The sequence below is a fragment of the Dunckerocampus dactyliophorus genome, chromosome 1 (genome assembly GCF_027744805.1).
Source record: "Dunckerocampus dactyliophorus isolate RoL2022-P2 chromosome 1, RoL_Ddac_1.1, whole genome shotgun sequence".
NCBI classification, from domain to species: domain Eukaryota; kingdom Metazoa; phylum Chordata; class Actinopteri; order Syngnathiformes; family Syngnathidae; genus Dunckerocampus; species Dunckerocampus dactyliophorus.
Window position 1 is genome coordinate 13,511,900 of NC_072819.1, and position 20,691 is coordinate 13,532,590.

A 20,691-nucleotide genomic window follows, 5' to 3' on the forward strand; every position below is an offset into this window, starting at 1 on the left:
ATGAGTTTTTTCTTCTTCCATAGGATGGTGTGTCACGTGGTTCCGTCTGTGTGTCTTTTTATAGTGCCACATATACATAGGTGTATTACATCATTTTCATCCAGTGATTCGTTCCCGCCTGGATGCAACTATTTACTAACACAGTACCGTGTGCGCATAAATTTTTTTCAAAGCACCAAAAAACCCCCCAAAAAAACGTGAAAGGTTTCCACGTGGACAGGGACGGCGTTCTAAGCAAATCTAATGTACGTATTCGTAAACACTGTAGACAATTTAGAGTCTTAAACAAAAGTAAAGTGCATGTTTTTGTTAACTTTATAGACAAGATGGTCAAAGATGGTCAATTAGCTAACTAATGTTTTCGTAAACATCAAAGACAATTCAGCGAAGGTAATGTATGTGTTTTTCGAAATGTTGAAGACCCTGTTTATGGAGTCTTCTGCAAACTAAACTTTTGCATTTTATAAACACAGAAGACAATTCAGATTTTTTGATGAATCCACAATGCATATTTTTGAGAAACGTTGAAAAAAATGTAGTTTGATTCACCTAATGTACTTTTTCGTAAACAATGAAGACAATTTAATGTTTACAATGAACCGAATGAACTTGTTTTTGCAAACATCAAAGACAATTTTAGTTGTCGATAAACCTAATATACATGATCAGTAAACATCAAAGATGATTTAGTGTTTTCAATAAAACTAGCATATGAGCGTTCATAAATATCAAAGACAATTTAGAATTTTCGATGAACTTAACATAATGGTAAAGGTAATTTATGTCTTTTCGTAAACGTTGAGGTCCTTTAGAGTTTTTGAATATTTCACATATGCTCTTTTAAATGTAAAACGGTTTAGTCTTCAACAACACAAACTTATGTTTTCTGTAAGCTTTTCAATGAACCCAACGTACACGTTTTCATTAACATTGAAGATGACTAAGGTTCTTCGGCAAACCAAATGTACGTGTTTTTGTAAACATGAGTTTTCAATTAATCCTAACGTAAATTTTATTGTCACCATTGAAGATGATTTAGTCGTTAACGGAATTAGCATACACAACAACATGAACATGAATATCAGCGTGACGGTGTGTCTGTATTTAGTCAACTTTGAAGACAACTTATAATTTTCAACTAAATGAATGTACGAGTACTTGTAAACATTGAAGGCAATTTTCAGTTTCTGGTGGAGATCACATTTGTGTGTTTGTACTTTTTTCGTAAACAGCAGAGACATGCAACCTCAAAGACCATTTGCAAACAGCATCAAATGTTTTTGGAAACAATGACGCAGATTAAAGGTCTTCAACGAACAAACAAATTTGTTCGTACACATAAAAGACAATTTAGAGCCTTTAATGAAAGGAAGATGTTTTCGTAAACATTGAAGACAAGGTCAAACTATTGTACTTTGTACTTAGTCTACGGAGGTATAGGTCAAGGGTGGGGGGCCATTTTTTTATTGGCCGTCAGCATATTGTAAAAATAAAATGAATTCATTATTATTAAGATTTATTATTGGATATTACACTAATTGGATTTGTCAGCTATAACACAAAACTATGATGTGGATGTTTTATTCGCGTAGCTTAGCATATATTGATCCACACTGGATTGCTTTTAACATCGAAATCGAAATGTCCACTTCATCCGGACAATAAAGTAATTGTTGTTCTTTATTCCTGATGTAGGAGGCACTGGCCTTGGCGTGCGAGTACATTCGTAAAATCCGAGCCGACATGGGGGGTACAAACATCCTGGCGCCGTTAAAATGGATTCTGAGGCAGCCCATGTTCAGCGGACACCCCCGTCTGCTTTTCCTGTTGACGGATGGGGCGGTGAGCAACACGGGCAAGGTGATCGAGTTGGTGCGCAGCCACGCACGCTACATCAGGTCAGTCAAGCACAGCATCTTTGGTGGATGCTTGTTTTGTGCACATTAGCTGCACAAAAGGGATGGACAGGTTTTAAATACCTATTTATTTACGGAGCTTTAATCCCTGCACAAGAAAACATGCAACAAAATCAACATGCCAGTTGACATGACGTGTCAGCGACAAAGAATCTCTTGTTGCTGTGGGAAATCATCTCATTGCTTCCCATTCGCCTCCAGGTCTCGAAGTCCTCTGGAGATAATTGCCTTTTGTCCTTCCACTATTATTGAAGCGCGGCAAAGAGCCCACCAGTTCACACACACATGAATCGATCTTTTTCTATTTTGTGACATTTATTGATTACACAAAACATATCACTTTTAGCTTATCTTGCAATCCACCAAATAAACCTCTGCCGGTACAAGACATTATTATGTTATATATAATTATATTGCCACACGGTGGTCGAGTGGTTAGCATGTTGGCCACACAGTCACAGTCTGTAGATCAGGAAGACCTCGGTTCGATTCTCCCTTGGTGCATTTCTGTGTGGAGTTTGCATGTTCTCCCCGGTTTTCTCCAGGTACTCTGGCTTCCTCCCACATTCCAAAAACATGCATGTTAGGTTAATTGGTGACTCTAAATTGTCCATAGGTATGAATGTGAGTGTGAATGGTTGTTTGTCTATATGTGCCCTGCCATTGGCTGGCGACCAGTCCAGGGTGTACCCCGCCTCTCGCCCGAAATCAGCTGAGATAGGCTCCAGCATATCCCCGCGACCCTAATGAGGAGAAGCGGTATAGAAAATGGGTGGATGGATATAGTTATATTGTTATTATTATTTATTATTTCATTTTCTTATTATATATTTTTTATTTCATTGTTTTTAATGACAAGCATTTTTTTATTACTACATTGTATTTTATTTGTTTTTGTTTTTGTTTATTTATTATTTCAGTGTGTAAATGCGGACTGACAAGCATTTTATTAGTTTTTTATTGTTTTGTGTTTTATTACGTAGTTATTATGTATGTTCGTCAATGCTGACGGTTGAGCATGTTATATAGTTTTTTTTTCATTTTATTATTTAATTGTATTTTCTCCATTTTTTTTGTATGCAAATGCTGATTGATTAGCATATTATTATTTTCTGATTTCATTATTTATATATTCATTGAACGTGTAAAAGCTGACTTACTTTTTACTGTATAATTTTCCAAAGATTTACATTTTGATATTGTACAATAAAACCAAGCCAAAATTGTGGCGAAAATTTTGAATCATACGAAAACCGGGGCACTCGAAAACCGATGTTTGACTGTATTTCTGTGTAAATGCTGGCTTTCTTTTTATTCTTGTTCCTTTTCTTCCAGTGCAGCGCAGCTTCTGTGCTTTGCAAAGGACAGACGATGTATTGGCTGATACGAGGCATATAGCTGGTTCATCAGTGATGGCTCTGTGATAATCTGTGACATTTGTCACCTCTCATACACAATGTGTTGATTTATATGTTATATTTTTGTGTTTGTTTGTGCAGATGCTTCACATTTGGCATCGGGCAGAGCGCTTGCAGGAGGATGGTGCAGCAACTGGCCACGGTTTCCAAAGGAACAGCTGAGTTCTTGGCCCAAGGCGAGAGGCTCCAACCAAGAGTATGTCCTTCAGCCAATGATTCTCATTGAGGGCACCATACCACCTTCCAAATTAAGGATGTTTTTGTCTTTGCAGATGATAAAGTCCCTGAAGAAGACCATGTGCCCGGTCCTCAGTGACATCTCCATTGAGTGGCTCTTTCCCGAGACCAAGGAAGTCCTGCTCTCCCCGGTGGGCAACACCTTCCTGTACCCCGGCGACAGTCTGATCGGGTACGCCGTGGTATGCGACACCACCCGCTATCATGCCAACCCCAAATCTGTAAGTGTGATGATGACACAATTGTATGACAGCTAGAAAGGAGAACTTTCTCCCTTTTGTAGTTCTACCATCCAACAGCAGATTTTGTGCACAAATCTTACTCAAATGACACTGTAGTGTGCATACTGAGCCAGTAGTTGGTGCTGTAACTGTAACAAGTTCAGTTGTTAGCTCTCTTGAATCTTGAATCTTGAATCTTATAATAAGATCTTATTTATATCTTATGATAAGTGTCGGCCGTAATCAGAACTGTAATTTTTTATTCATTTTTTTAATGCATTTTACAATTTTATGCCATTCTTATAACTTATAAATTATGACATGTAAAGAGGAATGTTTGAGGGTGTTGTGGAAAAAAATTTCCTTGGAACTAAGAACCCCTCTTTTGCAAAGGGGTCAGAAAACTACACGTCTTTATATTCCATTGCATGCAAAAAAATTACATTGGAAAAGAAATGAGCCATTCTTGGTGCCAGTTCGTTTGCTGAGAAAGATTATCATCAAAAGGTAATACTAATAGTTTTCAGGACCCCCCACTGGTCCTCACTGGGGAGGCAGCATCTGAGACAGAGCCTGATTAAACAATGGTATCCTGGTTGATCTTTCATCTGACCTGATGTAATTTAATTTACATGAAGAGACACCCTGTATTGAATTGTAACACTAAGAGTCCCGACTGCCTGTATTGGAGTGCCTATTTTGGAGATTCCAGATGCAAGCCAATATAATCCTTTTTTTTTTTTTTACTTATTTTTATCCATCTACTTCCGCTTATCCGAGGTCGGGTCGTGAGGACAGCAGCCTAAGCAGAGAAGCCCAGACTTCTCTATTCCCATCTACTTTGTCCAGCTCCTCCCGGCAGATCCCAAATCGTTCCCAGGCCAGTTGAAAAACATAGGCTCTCTAACATGTCCTGGGTTTTTCACAAGGCCCCCAGGATTTCACCAGGATGACAGTGCTTCTCACCTTATCTCCAAGGGACAGCCCAGCCACCTAATGGAGAAAACTCATTCTGGCCGCTTGTACCCGTGATTTTGTCCTTTCGGTCACTACCCAAAGCTCATGACCATAGGTGAAGGTAGGAACCTTGATTGACCGGTAAATTGAGAGCTTTGCCTTTTGGCTCAGCTCCCTCTTCACCACAACGGCATCTGCCGTGGTGCAGACTCCGCACCAATCCGCCTGTCGATCTCTGTCCATCCATCCCTCACTCGTGAACAAGACACCGAGGAACTTAAACTCCTCCACTTGGGGCAGGATCTCATCCCAGACCCAGAGATGGCACTCCACCCTTTTCCAGGCGAGAACCATGGACTCTGACTTGGAGGTGCTGATTCTCATCCCAGTTGCTTCACACTTTGCTGCGAACTGATCCAGTGAGAGTTGTTGATCCCAGCTCGATGAAGCCAGCAGGACTACATCATCTGCAAAAAGCAGACACCCAATCCTGCAGCCACCAAACTGGATCCCCTTCCCTTGCTGCACCTAAATTCTGTTCATAAAACTGGAAACGATCCCAACGGGTTAATTAAACTCCAACATACAGGCCCCGAACCTGGGAGCAACAAGAATTGCCATCCCTGCCTCAAAGTGGAATAAAGTCCAGCCCCTATCAAGAGGACGAGTTCCAGAGCCGTTGCCATGCTTCGAGGTGAGTCTGACTATATCTAGCCGGAACTTCTCCACCTTGCGCACCAGCTCAGATTCCAGAGAAGTTCATTCCACATTCCACATACCGAGAGCTAGCTTCTGCAGCTGAGGACCAACAACCGCCAAGGTCCCTGCTCTTGGCTGCCACCCAACTCACTCTTCACCCAACCCCTTTGACCCCTGAGGCTGTGCCCTGCCAGGCTTCCATGGCTGTCGGCCACCAGACGCTGGCCATTGTGCCCCACCTCAAGGCCTGGCTCCAGAGAAAAATAGGTCTATATATTGTCTATATCTTGCTTGTCATCGGGGTCTGAATGAGCTACGCTTTGTCTGTTCCCTCACCTAGGAGCTGTTTGTCATGGGTGGCCTTACCCGGGTCACAAAAGCCTCCGACAACTTCTAGGATCATCGGGACACACTAATTCCTCCACCACAATGAGGTGGTAGCTTAGGGAGGGGTTTTTGGTGATATCGGCCCGATATTTGATATCAATTTTGGATTGGATGTCTCTCGCAATAATGCAATAGAGGGGGTCCAATTAGACCCTGACCCCAGCCCTGCTGCCAACTAATGGTCAAATATGTCATTTTATGGGAAATGCCAAAAAAAGATTAAAAAGGCAGTCAAAGGCCTGATCAGCTCGCTTGTCAATTAACAGGACAAAAGACGTCGATACAGCATGATGCACTCTGTGGGCTCAGGCAGCTCCGTCTTTTATCACTCCCAAGAAGAGGACCTGCTGAGGACCCCTGCTGACTCTGCTCAGGTGGCCTACAAAGAAACACCTCAAAGCGCTCAGCACAACTCCAACCAGGATGCCATGACGGACGCCAGCTTTGTCACCATGGAGCACGACGACGGTGAGAACGTAGCCGAGCTCACTTCCTGTCTGCAGTTTTACCCGTCATGGCCTTCACCTTCACCTTCTGTTTTTTGGTGCTTCTGCTCCAGCGTCAGGCCAGGAGGCTCAGGCGAGAAGGCGAGCTTACAGTGCTAACCAGATAGCCGAGCACCTGCCAGCTAAGAAATACACCTCCAGTGATCCCAGCTCAGTCATGCCCAAGAATCCTCTGAGGAGAGCCAAAGCCCAGGAGCTGCTCGGCCATGTGAGCCCGGAGCACGAGTCCCACTGGAGGAGAGACTACCAGGTGTGGAAAGTCAGCATTCCTCAAATGTCTGTGTGGGTGATTTAACAACATTTTCATTTGTCATATTGTTAGCCTCAACTGGCCAGTCTGTGTGCCGCCTCTTCTGGAGACCGTCAAGCTGGTGTCCAGCAGCCTTCCCTTGGGGAGACTGGTTTGGATGCTCAGGAAAGCCCAGAACAGACCCCAGCCCACAACACCACAGGAGAGGACGGGTCCAGATCATCCACAGACAGTCCGTCTGTAGGTAGCGTGGGAGATACAGGTAAGAACTGTGGACACAGTAATGAGTTAAGTGGCTCTTTACAGCAGAGATGTCCAAATTTTGTCCACCGAGGGCCGCTTACAAAAAAAAATTGCGAAATGCTGGGGGCCATTTTGATATAAAGTGCAATCTGTTTATGTGGATACCCCTCGGTTGTCAACATAAGCGAAATCAAAACCGAAACTAGCCATTGCTTTCACATTTACTCGTCACTTTGACCAGTGACAAAAGGAGAATGGACGAGTGAGTAGTATGGATCGTTTTCCTCCATTTGTGCATTTTGTTATTAATAATTAAATCTTTTAATTAAATAATTGTTTTGATATAATATTTTATACTCGTATCTAACAGAGTTACTGTGGTAATTTTGTTGTATGTCTTGACTACAATGGCAATAAAGCTCCGTACATGTGCAAATCTAAAAAAAATAATAAATGGGTGAATTTTGTTAGTTGTTGTGGTAGAATTACTGTGGACATGCTTTTATTTTGGAGGTTACTTTGCACTGAACAGGAAGTCACTGTGGACGCATTTTAATGCTGTGTAAATAGACGTTAGTTAAATAGTTATATTGATGTTACCTATGACAAATGTTGAAATAAATTGACCCATTTATCATCAAAAAAATAATTAAATTAAAAATGAAGTGACAAATACTATATGATTATACAGTTATATAAATATGTACAGTATGTTTCAATGGTGCAAAAATTACTTTAAAATCTCCTTAAATCTCTCTTTAAAATCTAACTTTAAATGTTTATTCTGTAATAAAAACTTGTCTGCAAGTCTTACCGGACAAATAAAAAACAAAAAATATGAAATAAAATTTGTTATATTAGCAAATTCATATTTCACAAATATAACCCTTTTCAATGTCATGATGTAAATCCATCCATTTTCTATGCTGCTTGTTCTCACTAGGGTCGTGGGGTATGCTGGAGCCTATCCCAGCTGACTTTGGGCAAGAGGCAGGGTACGCCCTGGACTGGTCACCAACCAATCACAGGGTCATGATGCAAATAATAAAGATATTACTTCAGCAAACAAAAACATCTATATCTTTTTTTTTTTTTTTAAACAATGAAAACCAGGACATTTTCATCACTTTCTTAACCCCCCCCAACAAAACAGGTTGGCTAGGACAGGACATGAAAACAGGAAATGTCCTGGAAAAGAGGACATTTAGCCACCCCTCTAACAAACTTGTTGTGTTGCTCCTTTGTGGTTCTACTGTATATGGGACTCTGTAAGGCTACACCAGCCTTTTCAGATGTTTTAACACTGACGTTCCTCTCAGGGAATACAGGAAGTTGTCATCATTTGACCTTACAGGAGGCTGTCAATGGAACATCACATGTTCCAGGAAACGGTATTTAGGAATTCTTCTCCCTCCTGTGGCGTTGTAGAAGGATACGGCCACCAGCTGTGTCAGGCCGAAACACTGCAAGAGATGAACAGCGCAGAGGCGGTGGCCCAGCGGCGAGGCGAGTGCAAGGCAGTGGTGTCGGGTGTGCTCTGCGGGAAGGCCGTCCGGTGGGAGGTGCTGTTTGACGTGGAGCCCTTCCTGAAGGGACGGGAACGTGAGGAGAAGGTCCACGAGGAGCTGTGGAACGAGACTCTCCACCATCTGGCCGGCCGCTCCATCATTCACGACTTTGAGCACATGGCCGATAGGGAGAGTGACATTGAACATGGTGAGCCCAAAGACCATTCATTCCTTCACTCCATCATCTCATGGACATGTGCGTCACAGCAGGGTTCAAAGGTCATAGCAGTACAGGGGACATTTTATCTATTAGCTGGAACTCGCCACCAATGTTCTTCACTACCAGTCCAAAACAAATGCTACTGTATGTGATGTTACTGCTGCAGGCTGTGGCAGGAAGTACCAAGTGTACGCCATCCACACGAGCAAAGCCTGCAACATCCTGAGCAAATACACAGCCTTCATCCCCATCGACCTGGACACAAATGAATATCTGCACACCTGCATTGAATACATCAACCCTGGTGAGTAGTATGGATTGTTTTTAGACTTGTTTAAGTGCAAAAACACCTTGAAGGTCCCGTATTATAGTATTTTTCAGCAATTTTAAGTGTCACAACAGTGTAATGGCCTCGCTGCTCATATTTAGACAGTTTAAAATCGCTTTTGTGTGTCAGCAACTTTAATGTTTGTCCACGCCTGTCTCAGACAGGGCTCAGAGAAGCATTATTATGCACTTTATCCACTTTTTACATATGCACTGCAGCTCTGCAATAGATGCCGTATATCACGTACAACAACGTAACATTAAGGAGTGGGACAGGAGGACACAACAGTTACCAGTAACACTAGCACAGCCATGTGAGCTACAGCGCTAACATTACACTCACATTTGAACAGCATCATCACGCTAGGTTAGCTATTCACTGAAGAAAAGCAAAATGATCCAACTTATAGCTCCCGCATCTGTAGCTGACTGATGGGTAGTTGGCAGGGTTTATTTTAAGATGTGTAGAGAAGCCTGCTTTGCATCATTGTTTACAATATTGTTAAATAAACCTCTAAAGTCACACAAAACGTTAGCGTTTGAACCACCGTCGGGAAACAAGTCACAAGTCTGCAGTGCAACTGTTTAGTTCAGGTATCATAACTTCAAATCCCCACCACGGATGGCGTTAGAAGAATGTTAGTAACACCAGCATACTGTTGCTACTGTATGTGAGCTACAGTGCGAACATTACAGTTTCATTTTCACAGCATCATTAGCCTATTCGCTCATCAAAAACAAAATGATCAAACTTACACCGCCCACGCCTGTGGCTGACGTATAGTTGGCAGAGCTCCAGGCTGCATTTTTTTAAAGATGTGTAGTGAAGCCTAGTTTTTTACTAGGGCTGTCAAAGTGTTACCGTGTTAATAATGCGCGAATGGAAGTTCCCTTTAACGGCACGATTGACATGCGATTAACGTGCGCACGTCCTGTTTGGCCCTCGGCCCACACCGTAGTTTGACGAAATGCAGAAATGGCCAAAAAAAAGGGTATCTTCATTGGTAAATTTAACTTCAAAGCCCTGCAGCAGCTCTCGCAACAAGACCAAAGTTATTTGTGTCTACTGGTGCTGTGAGTTGAGTTGTCAGGGAATACGACACCTGCCAGAGACACCTGTTTCAATGTAATCATGGTTCAAGATGAGAAAGGATGTAAATAGCATTAGCAGTGCACAAGCTAGTTACCGGGAAAGATTTTCAACGCATCAGCAACACATACGTACATTGTAGCGATCTAATTTATCCTATTTATTATGTATTATAAAACTATAGCATGAACAACATCAAATTAAAAGCACAAAATGAATACAGAGCCACCATCCACCAGTACGAGTCTGGAGTTAGTTTTTCAGAGAGGTGCACCACGCAAATATTCACATTAGCACACAATAAGGTCATCATATCTTACCTTTATGCATTCCCACATAGTCTCAGAAAAAGGCTAAAAATACAGTATAGTAGTCTATCTACTGTATGCAGCATGGGACAAAGTTAGAAGGTGCGTTACAGGACGGTCAAACACAGTGGGACAGATTGCTGTGGGCTTTCTAACTGTATATGATTTTTTAAAAAATAAAATAATGGTCCATATTTCCAAAATTGACATCACTTTACATAAAATTTCATGTAGTCATCGTAGTTGCGTAACAAATTGTTTACCATGGAGATTTACATCCCAACTTGTTGTAGATAAAAACTCATTTCTATCTGCAATTAAATGCAACTAATTATGAGTTAACTATGGACAAAATGCGATTAATCACGATTAAATATTTTAATTGATTCCCTGCCCTATATAAGAACATAATAAAAACAATAAGTTATACAATTGTGAAGACAGGAAAATGATGGGACTTCCCCATTTTATTTTGAAGTGTGTGGCTTCTTTCTCACTTTTAGGCCACAGCTTTAAAAGAGGCTCGCGGTCCAGTTCGGGAAGCAGCAAGAACCGAGCTTACTCCGTTGGACTAGGCCGCTCTCAGTCTGGCGGTGTGTCGGAGGACGCGGAAGACGCTCTGACGCACAACAGTAGGCTATTTTTGATTTCTTTCATTATTATTATGAATAGATGTCAAACAGATGGCACCTGCTAATATGTGCATCGGGATATGAGGTGGATGTTAATATAAATTTCTATTCTGGGAAACATTGTTTCTCTGTGTGCGGTGTCATAGCAGCAACTACAGCTGTGAGGAAAGAATAAAAGACGGCGTGCTAATGCAACAGATTTGGTTTTTATGCTCCTGTGTCAGGTGTGGACGATGGCGTCTCTCCCTGCAGCACTCCATCTTCGTTCAGCTGGGAGAGATGTAGCTTCACAGAGGGTACGTAAAATATCACTCAACTGTTCTGGGGTCCACATTTTCACAAAGCTAAAGACAGGGGGAGGTGCTTCTACATTCATGAAGGTTCTTATTTTGTGTGTGCAAAGCAAGGCTCAGACATTTCTACCTCAACAATTGGCTAATATAATCATTCATTATATAATTATTCATCATTTATTCAATAAAAAAGTCATACATTAAAACACAAGAAATATGTTTGCATTAGTCAAAGATTCTCTATATCAGGGGTCCCCAACCACTGGGCCGCAGCCCAGTACCGGTCCATGGGTGGGACCGAACCGGGCCGCTTTCAGGTGCAAAGATAAATAAAAAAAATAGACTTGTAAATAATGACATCTAATTTTATGTAAATGCATATCAATTTCGGAAATAAGGACCATTATTTTATTGAAAAAAAAATATACAGTTACAAATTCCATAGTTTTGGCATTTTTATGTTGTTTGTTGCAAGCGGCGACCCGTCCCACTTTGTTCCACTGTCCCTGAACGCACCATCGTGCGTGTGCTAACTTTCTCGCATGCCGCACAGATAGACTACTACTGTATTTTTACCATTTTTCTTTCACCTCATATTTGGTGTCAAATGCTGATACTATGTGGGAATGCATAAAGGTAAGTTTTGATGACTTATTGAGTGCTAATGTGCACATTTGTCTCAAGTTAATTCATGCTAGCACACTGCCTTTTACCACACACGTCAAACAGCCATGTAATAATCTCTCTGGAAAAACTTGGCTGGAACTTGAACTGGTGGATGGTGGGTCGGCATTCATTTTGTGCTTTTAATTTGATGTTGTTCATGTCTTAGTTTTACACAATAAATAATAAATAAGATAAATTAGATCGCTATAATGTACGAACTACCCCCCGGTCCGCGGGAGATTTGTGGGAACACAAGCCCGTCCGTGGGTCAAAAAAGGTTAGGGACCACTGTTCTATATGACAGGAGTGCTCTACTGTTTTTGATGAGCTACTGCCAAAATGCTAGTCAAAAATCTTCCATATTTCACGATTGCTTTCCTGTTTTTAGGAATCTATAGCAAAAGCATTAGTCAAAGATCCTTCACAGTGGTGTGAAAAAGTGTTTGCCCCCTTCCTGATTTCAGATTTCTTTCCATGTTTGTCACACTTAAATGTTTCGGATCATCAAACAAATTTAGTTAGTCAATGACAACACAGTTGAACACCAAATGCAGTTTTTAAATGAAAGGGAGATAAAAAAGAGAAAAAAAAGCCAAACCTACATGGCCCTGTGTGAAAAAGTGATAAACCTAATAACCGGTCGGGCCATTCTTAGCAGCAACAACTACAATCAAGCGTTTGTGATAACTTGCAATGAGTCTTACAGCGCTGTGGAAGAATTTTGGCCAACTCATCTTTGCAGAATTGTTGTAATTCAGCCACATTGGAGGGTTTTCGCGCATGAACCACATTTTTAAGGTCATGCCACAGCATCTCAATAGGATTCAGGTCAGGACTTTGAGTCGGCCACTCCAATTATTACCCTTTACTGTACTTACGATGACAATGACAATGTGCCATTCTGCAAGTGTATTTTGATTTTTCTCCCAGTGACCCAAAGGAGTCCATCAGTGACCTCAGACCAGTCTCAGAAATCGGTGGAGAGCCTTTTTTCCGCAAGGTGGGTGTGTGTCTGCTGCGTTCATAGAGAATGTGTTGCTGACGTGTGCGTGTCGTTGGCCAGGTTGGCATTCAGCAGGACTCGCCTCCTGACGAGGGCCGCCAAAGAATTCATGAGCCGATCCCACAGCAAGTCAGCCGACTCCATGGGGGAGAGTGATAACAAGGACTACATTCCTCTGGTGGGTAGAGGATTTAATGTGATTCATTTTTCACCGAAATTTGATGGAAAAAAAAGGACAAATTCTTCAAATATCTCATTAGGCAAATATACTAGTGGAACGTCTAATGTCAGTCTGTACAGACAAATTATCCCAAAAAAATGATGTCAATTGAATGAAACTGTTGCAGGTTAAACACTGAATAATTAAACTTTTATAACAATAACTTGTGTAAAAGGCAGGGGCACTGTATAGGGAAAGTTAGGACAATTCCAAGGTCCCCAAAAAATAGAGATGCGGTGAAAACAGCTGCCAAGGTTGGCCCCAAAGAGTTTTTTTTATGGCACCCCAGCTAATAGGACACAATGACCTCAAATTTGTTTGGATTTGGAAGCAAATTCCCCCTCGGACAGCCATCACCAAATGGCGGTCCTCGGACCCAGTGATGGCCCTTTATGGACCCGTGACCAATTAAAGTGAATGGGAAATATAATAACATATAATCATGCTCGCGGACCAATCACAGTGGCAGTATGCGGGCGTAATTACTTCAGTTATTACGGTGACCGCAAATGTGGTGACGTCACTCAAAATGAGCCAATGAAATAGTTTGTTTACTTGCCAAGCAAGAACATCCATCCATCCATGAGAGCCATGGCTTGCTCAAAATTAAGAACAATTGATAGAGAAAACCGAACATTTATAAGTGAAAGGACGGTTCAATATATGTTCATTGTTTCAGTATCCAGTGCCAAACCGTTTTGTCTCATATGCTCTGAAACAGTATAACCCAGTATGAAAAATCTACGAGAGTCGTAGCACATTAATTAGCAGCACAGCAACGTGCAAATGAGGTTTCACTAAGGTTTGTATGGAAGTATACATCTTTCGCTGACGGGAGAGTTGTGGATGGTTTCTGCTGCAGAGAGCTTACTCAAAGGTAAACAATGTACTGTTGCAGCTTTTCTGTTAAAGAGACACTTAAATTGTTTTGGGTTTTTTTTCAGAGAAACCGGTGCAGTTTTATTTAACTCTCTTGTGTTCATTCATTGTTTGTACAGTCAAACTTTTCATTATTTATGTGAAATGTGGTCCTGTTTTCTTTTAAATACAATTTAGCTGCCAAAATAAGTGTTTTGCAGTGCAATCTTATTTTTTATAATTATAATTATACGTATAATTACTTTTATTCTTGGGGTTTTTTGTATTTATCATTATAGTAAATGGTTGTATTATTGTTGTTATTATAGGCAGTCATTTAGTAAGGTATCATACCAATCAGTTCCATCCTGTGGCATAGTGGAGTACTGCCAATACTGACGTTTTTTTTAAACCCAAATTCAATTATCTTTTTTTGGGGGGGAATGAAGTAGGATGTTGTTGGGATCCTGACCCACCTTGTGTCATGGTTGTGTCTGGTTATTTACAGGTGTTGCTGCAGCTGGCGTGTGGCGCTTTCCCACTGGACACCGCCCTGTGCGACGCCATCAACGTGCCTATGGACAAGCTCAAATGGAGGTCCCCCTTCAGCAGCCACCGCAACAGCCTGGGGCGCCCATCTCACCTGGGCGGCCGCCGCGTAGAGGGCACCGAAGACAACCTGTCCCAGTCGTGTAACACACAAACATGCGCAGGACGTACAACATGCACGGAGCACCCACCCTCCACCGGCACCCAAGTGGACGGCGGCCCAGGGGTTGCGGAGGTGGCCCACAAGGGGACACTGGACACAGAGAGCCTAGTGTGGGCGACGGCGGTGGCCCTGGCCTGGCTGGAGCACAGCTCTGCTAGCTACTTCATCGAGTGGGAGCTTGTGGCTGCCAAGGCCAGCATGTGGCTTGGCAGCCAGGACATTCCAGAAGGCCGAGACGTGGCATCTGTCAAGGCAGCTGCCAACCAGCTTTTCATCATCCTCAGACACTGGGACGACAACCTGCAGCTCAACATGCTGTGCTACAACCCCAGCAGTGTGTGACCGTACTGGTGCACGACACACTATGCTAACTAACCTGTCTGTCACTGTCGCACTTGTGAGCAACTGCATGCTCCTACATATACAGGTATATGTGTGTGTGTGTGTGAGTGTCTCTCCTCTAAACATATCAGCGTCAGTACGTTTACATGTACTTCTTTGTGCCCCTAAGGGGGTATTCTGCGAAGACAGTTTAGTGGGTTAGCAAGGTGTGTTGAGTGGAAAGCTGGGAATGCCTGTTCAGTGAAGGTAGCTTACTGGTATAGAGGCTATATCACCACGGTAACATAGGCTAAACTCATAACCTGGTCCCGACCATGTTATGTCCAGACTTTCAGCTTAAAATGGGCTATGAACGCACTGCTGCAGCAGCACGACGACGGGTGTGGCTACTTTAAAATCACACTGATTCGCTAGCGTTCCCTGATGAAAATCTCTAGAAGAGATATCGATTTTCAGTCTACACTACATTTGCTCACTTTTTGAGTCGAGCATTAGGAATAAAATGCAATATGAAATATTAACTCAGCCAATGTTGGCAGACATATATGTCACAGCAGTCCTTACAAGAGTACTCAGCCTGTTAGTCTTCTTCTTTTACAATATTTGCTGGAGGAATAAGCACTCTGATGCATCAATCAACTGGAAGAAAACACTTTATTACAAAAAGGTCGCCACAAAACATGTCAGCATCGCCACCTAGTGGTCACAACAAGATACATATTTCAAAGATGAAAAAAGACAGTTACTCCAATGTATTTTTTTAAATGGATAAGCGTTAATATGTTAAAGGTGTGCAGTGTTGAGCGTTGACAAATGAGAAGACAAGTAGGCTATAGTTAATAATAATAATAATCAGTGTTAATTTGCGCTTTTACACGCTAAGCTTTATTCGGCCAGCGGTCCTCCCTCGTTCTATTGGCGGCGGCAGTGTTGCATTTGGCAGTAATAATATTTTTTAACTCCTCATAACGCTCCATAATAATTATGGACTCACCTGGTGTAAAATACACCGGCTGGATCGTTTCATTTTTGCGCGGAAGTAATAATAATGTGACATCAAATGCCCCCTTTTATGTGAATGTGCACTGAGCACAAAGCCGAGAACTTACTTGACAAAGTAAGTTGATAACCACCGTTGCAGTACCATTTAACTTTGTTTGAGGAACTGAGGTTTTGTTGAGCTGCATCTTCAGCACAAAGCCTGGGTTGGTTGAGACACTTTCGCAGAATACCCCCTAAGATTGTTAATTAAGCTAAGTTTATTTTCTTTCAGAGTACCTATTACTGGCCAACATTACTGGCCACCTACACAACCACAGTGGTGCCATATCCTTTTACCGCACACAAACCACCCGAACATATGTAGCTTTGTACATTTAGCATGTTTTGTACAATTGTGTTAAAATTTTCATGCACTCTCGTGGACATTCACACAACAGTAACAGTTTTCACTTCACATACAGGTGACAACATTGTCAAATTATGCTGTGGTATGCATTCAGTTGGCGACGTCAGTTTGTATGGTTGAAGGCCCCGTATTATAGTATTTTTCAACAATTTTAAATAAGTGTCGCGGGTCCCAAAATAGTGTCCAAAATCTAGCTTTGATGCTGGAATTTAGACAGTTTAAAAGTGCTTTTAGTAAGCCCTCGTTTTGTGTGTCTGTAGCTTCAGTGGTAATGAGCTGTTCAATGTGTACACAATACGTAAAACAATGTAACATTACGGAGTGGGACAGGACTCCAATGTTATACGTTACATAGATACTACTACAGTGCTAACATTACACTCACATGTTAACAGCCACATCATGCTAGGCCTAGCCGAGGAAAAACAAAATGATCAAACTTTCAGCTCCCACATCTATAGATGACTGACGGACAGTTGGCAGAGCGCCAGACTGCATTTTAAAATGTGTAGCGAAGCCTGCTGCCTTACAAAGCTGTCCTCCGGCAAGTGGTGGACAGGCTTACTTTGATTTATTAAGTATTCATGAGTATTCACGAGTAAAACATTATGTCAAGACTAGAGTACATCAAAAATATGTGGCTCTTATGGGAGTCGCATTGGACCAAATTGGTCCTGAGGGTAAGTGTGGGCATATATGCAAATCTCCCATTCTATGCACCTTGCAATAGAGGGGCACATTGAATTTGATACAATAATAAACTATCCTGGCCAAGTTTTATAAAACTAGCCTAAAACATTTTTAGGGATGTATAGCGAAGTCTGCTTTTTTTGTTGTTTTTTTTTTTTTTAAATCAAAAAAGCCCTGTGAGGGCTCATCTAGCTTGAAGCGATTCAGAGGCTGTATGTCCAAGAGGAAGGATGTTTTTCCTTGATGACAACATAAAAAGACACAACTTCAAAAGCAAGCTTTTGAACGCCTCTTCTCTCAAAAGTAGAACAAACAAGTGAGGGAGATCATAGATTTTGGACACACTGTGTATTACATAAGGGTCATAGTAGGGAACCTTTAACAACAACATTATAGTTGCTTACGTGTCTACCATGAACACGTACAACAGCTTAAACCGTTTTAATACCTTCGTGTTGATTTCTTCTCAACAACAAAAATACTTGCCAAATTATTGTGCAGGCATGTATAAATCAGTTTCTAAACATATATTGAAGTGTGTTAGCGTCATCATTCCACACATTTACGCATAGCTGAAACATCAGACTAACCCGAAAAAAAATGTAAAACTAGCATGTAAAGTTATCGACAGATGAAGCAGAAATCAGTGTAAGTGTTTGTAAACCTAGCCGTGAAAAACACAAGCTTTTATTATGACATATTATTGAATGTTTTTTGCAGATTCTTGTCATGTTTTAGCATGCACTTACACGTTGTCTCGTAGCTCAGCTAATTAGCCAAGTGAGCTAAGTGTTTTGTGTAGAGCGTTCCACACGTCAGATGTTTTTTGTTCAGGAAAGTGTAATTAAAATCAATTTTAATGTAGCAAAACAAGCCAAGTCAAAGAGCTAACTCGTTATCTGACCATGTACATGAAACAGTGTTAAATAGTGATTGTTGTTTAGTGAATTTATCCACCCATTCATCCATCTTCTACCGCTTATCCGAGGTCGGGTCCCTGGCCAGTTTGTGTCCTCCTCCCGGCGGATCCCGAGGCATTCCCAGGCCAGTTGGAAAACATAGTCTCTCCAATGTGTCATGGGTCTTCCTCGAGACCTCCTACCAGTCAGACGTGCCCTGGACACCTCCCCAGGAAGGCGTCCGGGAGGCAACCTGACCAGATGCCTCAGCCACCTCATCTGGCTCCTCTCAATGCGGAGGAGCAGCGGTTCTAGTTTGAGTTTCTTCCAGATGACAATGCTTCCCACCTTATCTCTAAGGGAGAGCCCAGCCACCCTATGGAGAAAACTCATTCCAGCTGCTTGTACACGCGATCTTGTCCTTTTGGTCACTACCCAAAGCTCATCACCATAGGTGAGGGTAGGAACGTAGATCGACCGGTAAATTGAGACTTTTGCCTTTCGGCTCAGCTCTCTCTTCACCACAACGGACCGATGTAGAGTCCGCATCACTGCAGACGCCTCACCAAGCCGCCTGTCGATCTCGCGTTCCATCCTTTCCTCACTCGTGAACAAGATCTCAAGGCACTTAAACTCCTCCACTAGTGGCAGGATCTCATCTCCGACCCAGAGATGGTTCTCCACCCTTCTCTGGGTGAGAACCATGGACTCGGACTTGGAAGTGCTGATTCTCATCTCGACCGCTTCACACTCTGTTGCAAAGCGATCCAGTGAGAGATGAAGGTCACGGCTCGATGAAGTCAGCAGGACCACATCATCTGCAAAAAGCAGAGACCCAATCCTGTGGCCACCAAACCAGAACCCCTCAACGTCCTGGCTGCGCCTAGAAATTCTGTCCACAAAAGTAATGAATAGAATCGGTGACAAAGGGCAGCCCTGGCGGAGTCCAACCCTCCCAGGAAACGAGCCCAACTTATTGCCGGCAATGCAAATCAAACTGACACCGGTCATACAGGGAACGAACAGCCTGAATTCGCGGGTCAGATATCCCATACTCCCGGTGGACTCCCCACAGAATTCCTCAAGGAACACAGTCAAATGCCTTTTCCAGGTCCAAAAAACACATGTAGACTGGTTGGGCAAACTCCCGTGTACCCTCAAGAACCCTGTCAAGAGTGTAGAGCTGGTCCACAGTTCCACAAACGAAAACCACACTGCTCCTCCTGAATCCGAGATTCAACTATCCGGCAGATCCTCCTCTCCAGAACCTCTGAATAGACCTTACTAGGAAAGCTGAGGAGTGTGATTCCACGATAGTTGGAACACACCCTCCGGTCCCCCTTCTTAACAAGGAGGACCACCACCCCGGTCTGCCAATCCAGAGGTACTGTCCCCAATGTCCACGCAATGCTGCAGAGTCATGTGAACCAAGAGACGCCCACAATATCCAGGGCTTTAAAGAACTCCGGGTGAATCTCATCCACCCCCAGGCCCTACCACCGAGGAGCTTTTTGACAACCTCAGCAACCTCAACCCCAGAGACAGGAGAGCCCACCGTGGAGTCCCCAGGCACTGCTTCTTCATTGGAAAACGTGTCTGTGGGATTGAGGAGGTCTTCGAAGTATTCCTTCTACCGATCCACGACATCTCGAGTCGAGGTCAGCAGCACACCATCCCCACCATATACGGTGTTGACTGTGCACTGTTTCCACCTCCTAAGATGGCAGATGGTGGTCCAGAATATCTTCAAAGCCGTCCGGAAGTCATTCTCCATGGCTTGTCCAAACTCCTCCCATGTTCGAGTTTTTGCCTCAGCGACTGTCAGAGCCAGACCGCTTGGTCTGCCAGTACCTGTCAGCTGCCTCCAGAGTCCCATGAGCCGAAAAGGTCCTATAGGACTTCTTCAGCTTCACAGCATCCCTCACCACTGGTGTCCACCAACAGGTTCTGGGATTACCACCACGACAGGCACCGACCACCTTACGGCCACAGCTCCGATCAACCGCCTTGACAATGGAGGCACGGAACATGGCCCATTCAGACTCATTGTCCTTATGCTTGAACATGGTGTTCGTTATGGACAATCTGTGACGGGAACAGAAGTCCAATAACAAAGCACAACTCAGGTGCAGATCAGGGAGGCCGTTCCTCCCAATCACGCCTCTCCAGGTCTCACTGTTGCTGCCAATGTGAGCGTTGAAGTCCCACATGACAACAAAGAAGTCCCCCAATCCCAACAAGCACTCTCCAGTACTCCCTCTAGGGACTCCAAAAACGGTGGGTATTCTGAACTGCCGTTTGGTGCATAAGAGCAAACAACAGTCAGGACCCATCCCCCCACCCGAAGGTGGAAGGAAACTACCCTCTCGTTCACGGGGTTAAACTCAAACGTACAGGCCACGAGCCAGGGACGCAACAAGAATTGCCACTCTTGCCCATCTCCTCTCACTGCTGGCAACGCCGGAGTGGAATAAAGTCCAGCTCCTCTCAAGAGGACTTGTTCCAGAGCCATTGCTGTGCTTGGGGTGAGTCTGACTATATCTAGCCGGAACTTCTCAACCTCGCGCACTAGCTCAGGCTCCTTTCCTACCAGAGAGGTAACATTCCACGTCCCAAGAGCTAGCATCTGTAGCCAAGGATCGCCAAGGTCCCCGCCTTCGACTGCGACCCCACTCTGCACC

The 20,691-nt window shown here is 43.1% G+C and overlaps 1 protein-coding gene across 4 annotated transcripts in view; it reads left to right on the plus strand.

Moving 5' to 3' along the window:
* The window catches only part of vwa5b1 (von Willebrand factor A domain containing 5B1), a 37,437-nt gene extending 18,134 nt beyond the window's left edge, over window positions 1-19,303 (plus strand). For 3 of the 4 annotated variants that reach the window (XM_054794181.1, XM_054794171.1, XM_054794189.1), the window contains exons 10-22: window positions 1,696-1,898; window positions 3,416-3,530; window positions 3,607-3,792; window positions 6,102-6,303; window positions 6,395-6,591; window positions 6,664-6,853; window positions 8,263-8,550; window positions 8,729-8,866; window positions 10,791-10,919; window positions 11,144-11,215; window positions 12,809-12,878; window positions 12,942-13,059; window positions 14,468-19,303. In XM_054794181.1, the coding sequence (XP_054650156.1) occupies window positions 1,696-1,898; window positions 3,416-3,530; window positions 3,607-3,792; window positions 6,102-6,303; window positions 6,395-6,591; window positions 6,664-6,853; window positions 8,263-8,550; window positions 8,729-8,866; window positions 10,791-10,919; window positions 11,144-11,215; window positions 12,809-12,878; window positions 12,942-13,059; window positions 14,468-15,013 (2,454 nt within the window). In that variant the 3' untranslated portion in view covers window positions 15,014-19,303. Of the gene's footprint in view, window positions 1-1,695; window positions 1,899-3,415; window positions 3,531-3,606; window positions 3,793-6,101; window positions 6,304-6,394; window positions 6,592-6,663; window positions 6,854-8,262; window positions 8,551-8,728; window positions 8,867-10,790; window positions 10,920-11,143; window positions 11,767-12,808; window positions 12,879-12,941; window positions 13,060-14,467 lie in introns of those variants that run through there. The other variant, XM_054794198.1, reaches the window with a different exon arrangement.
* Window positions 19,304-20,691: the final 1,388 nt, after the last annotated feature.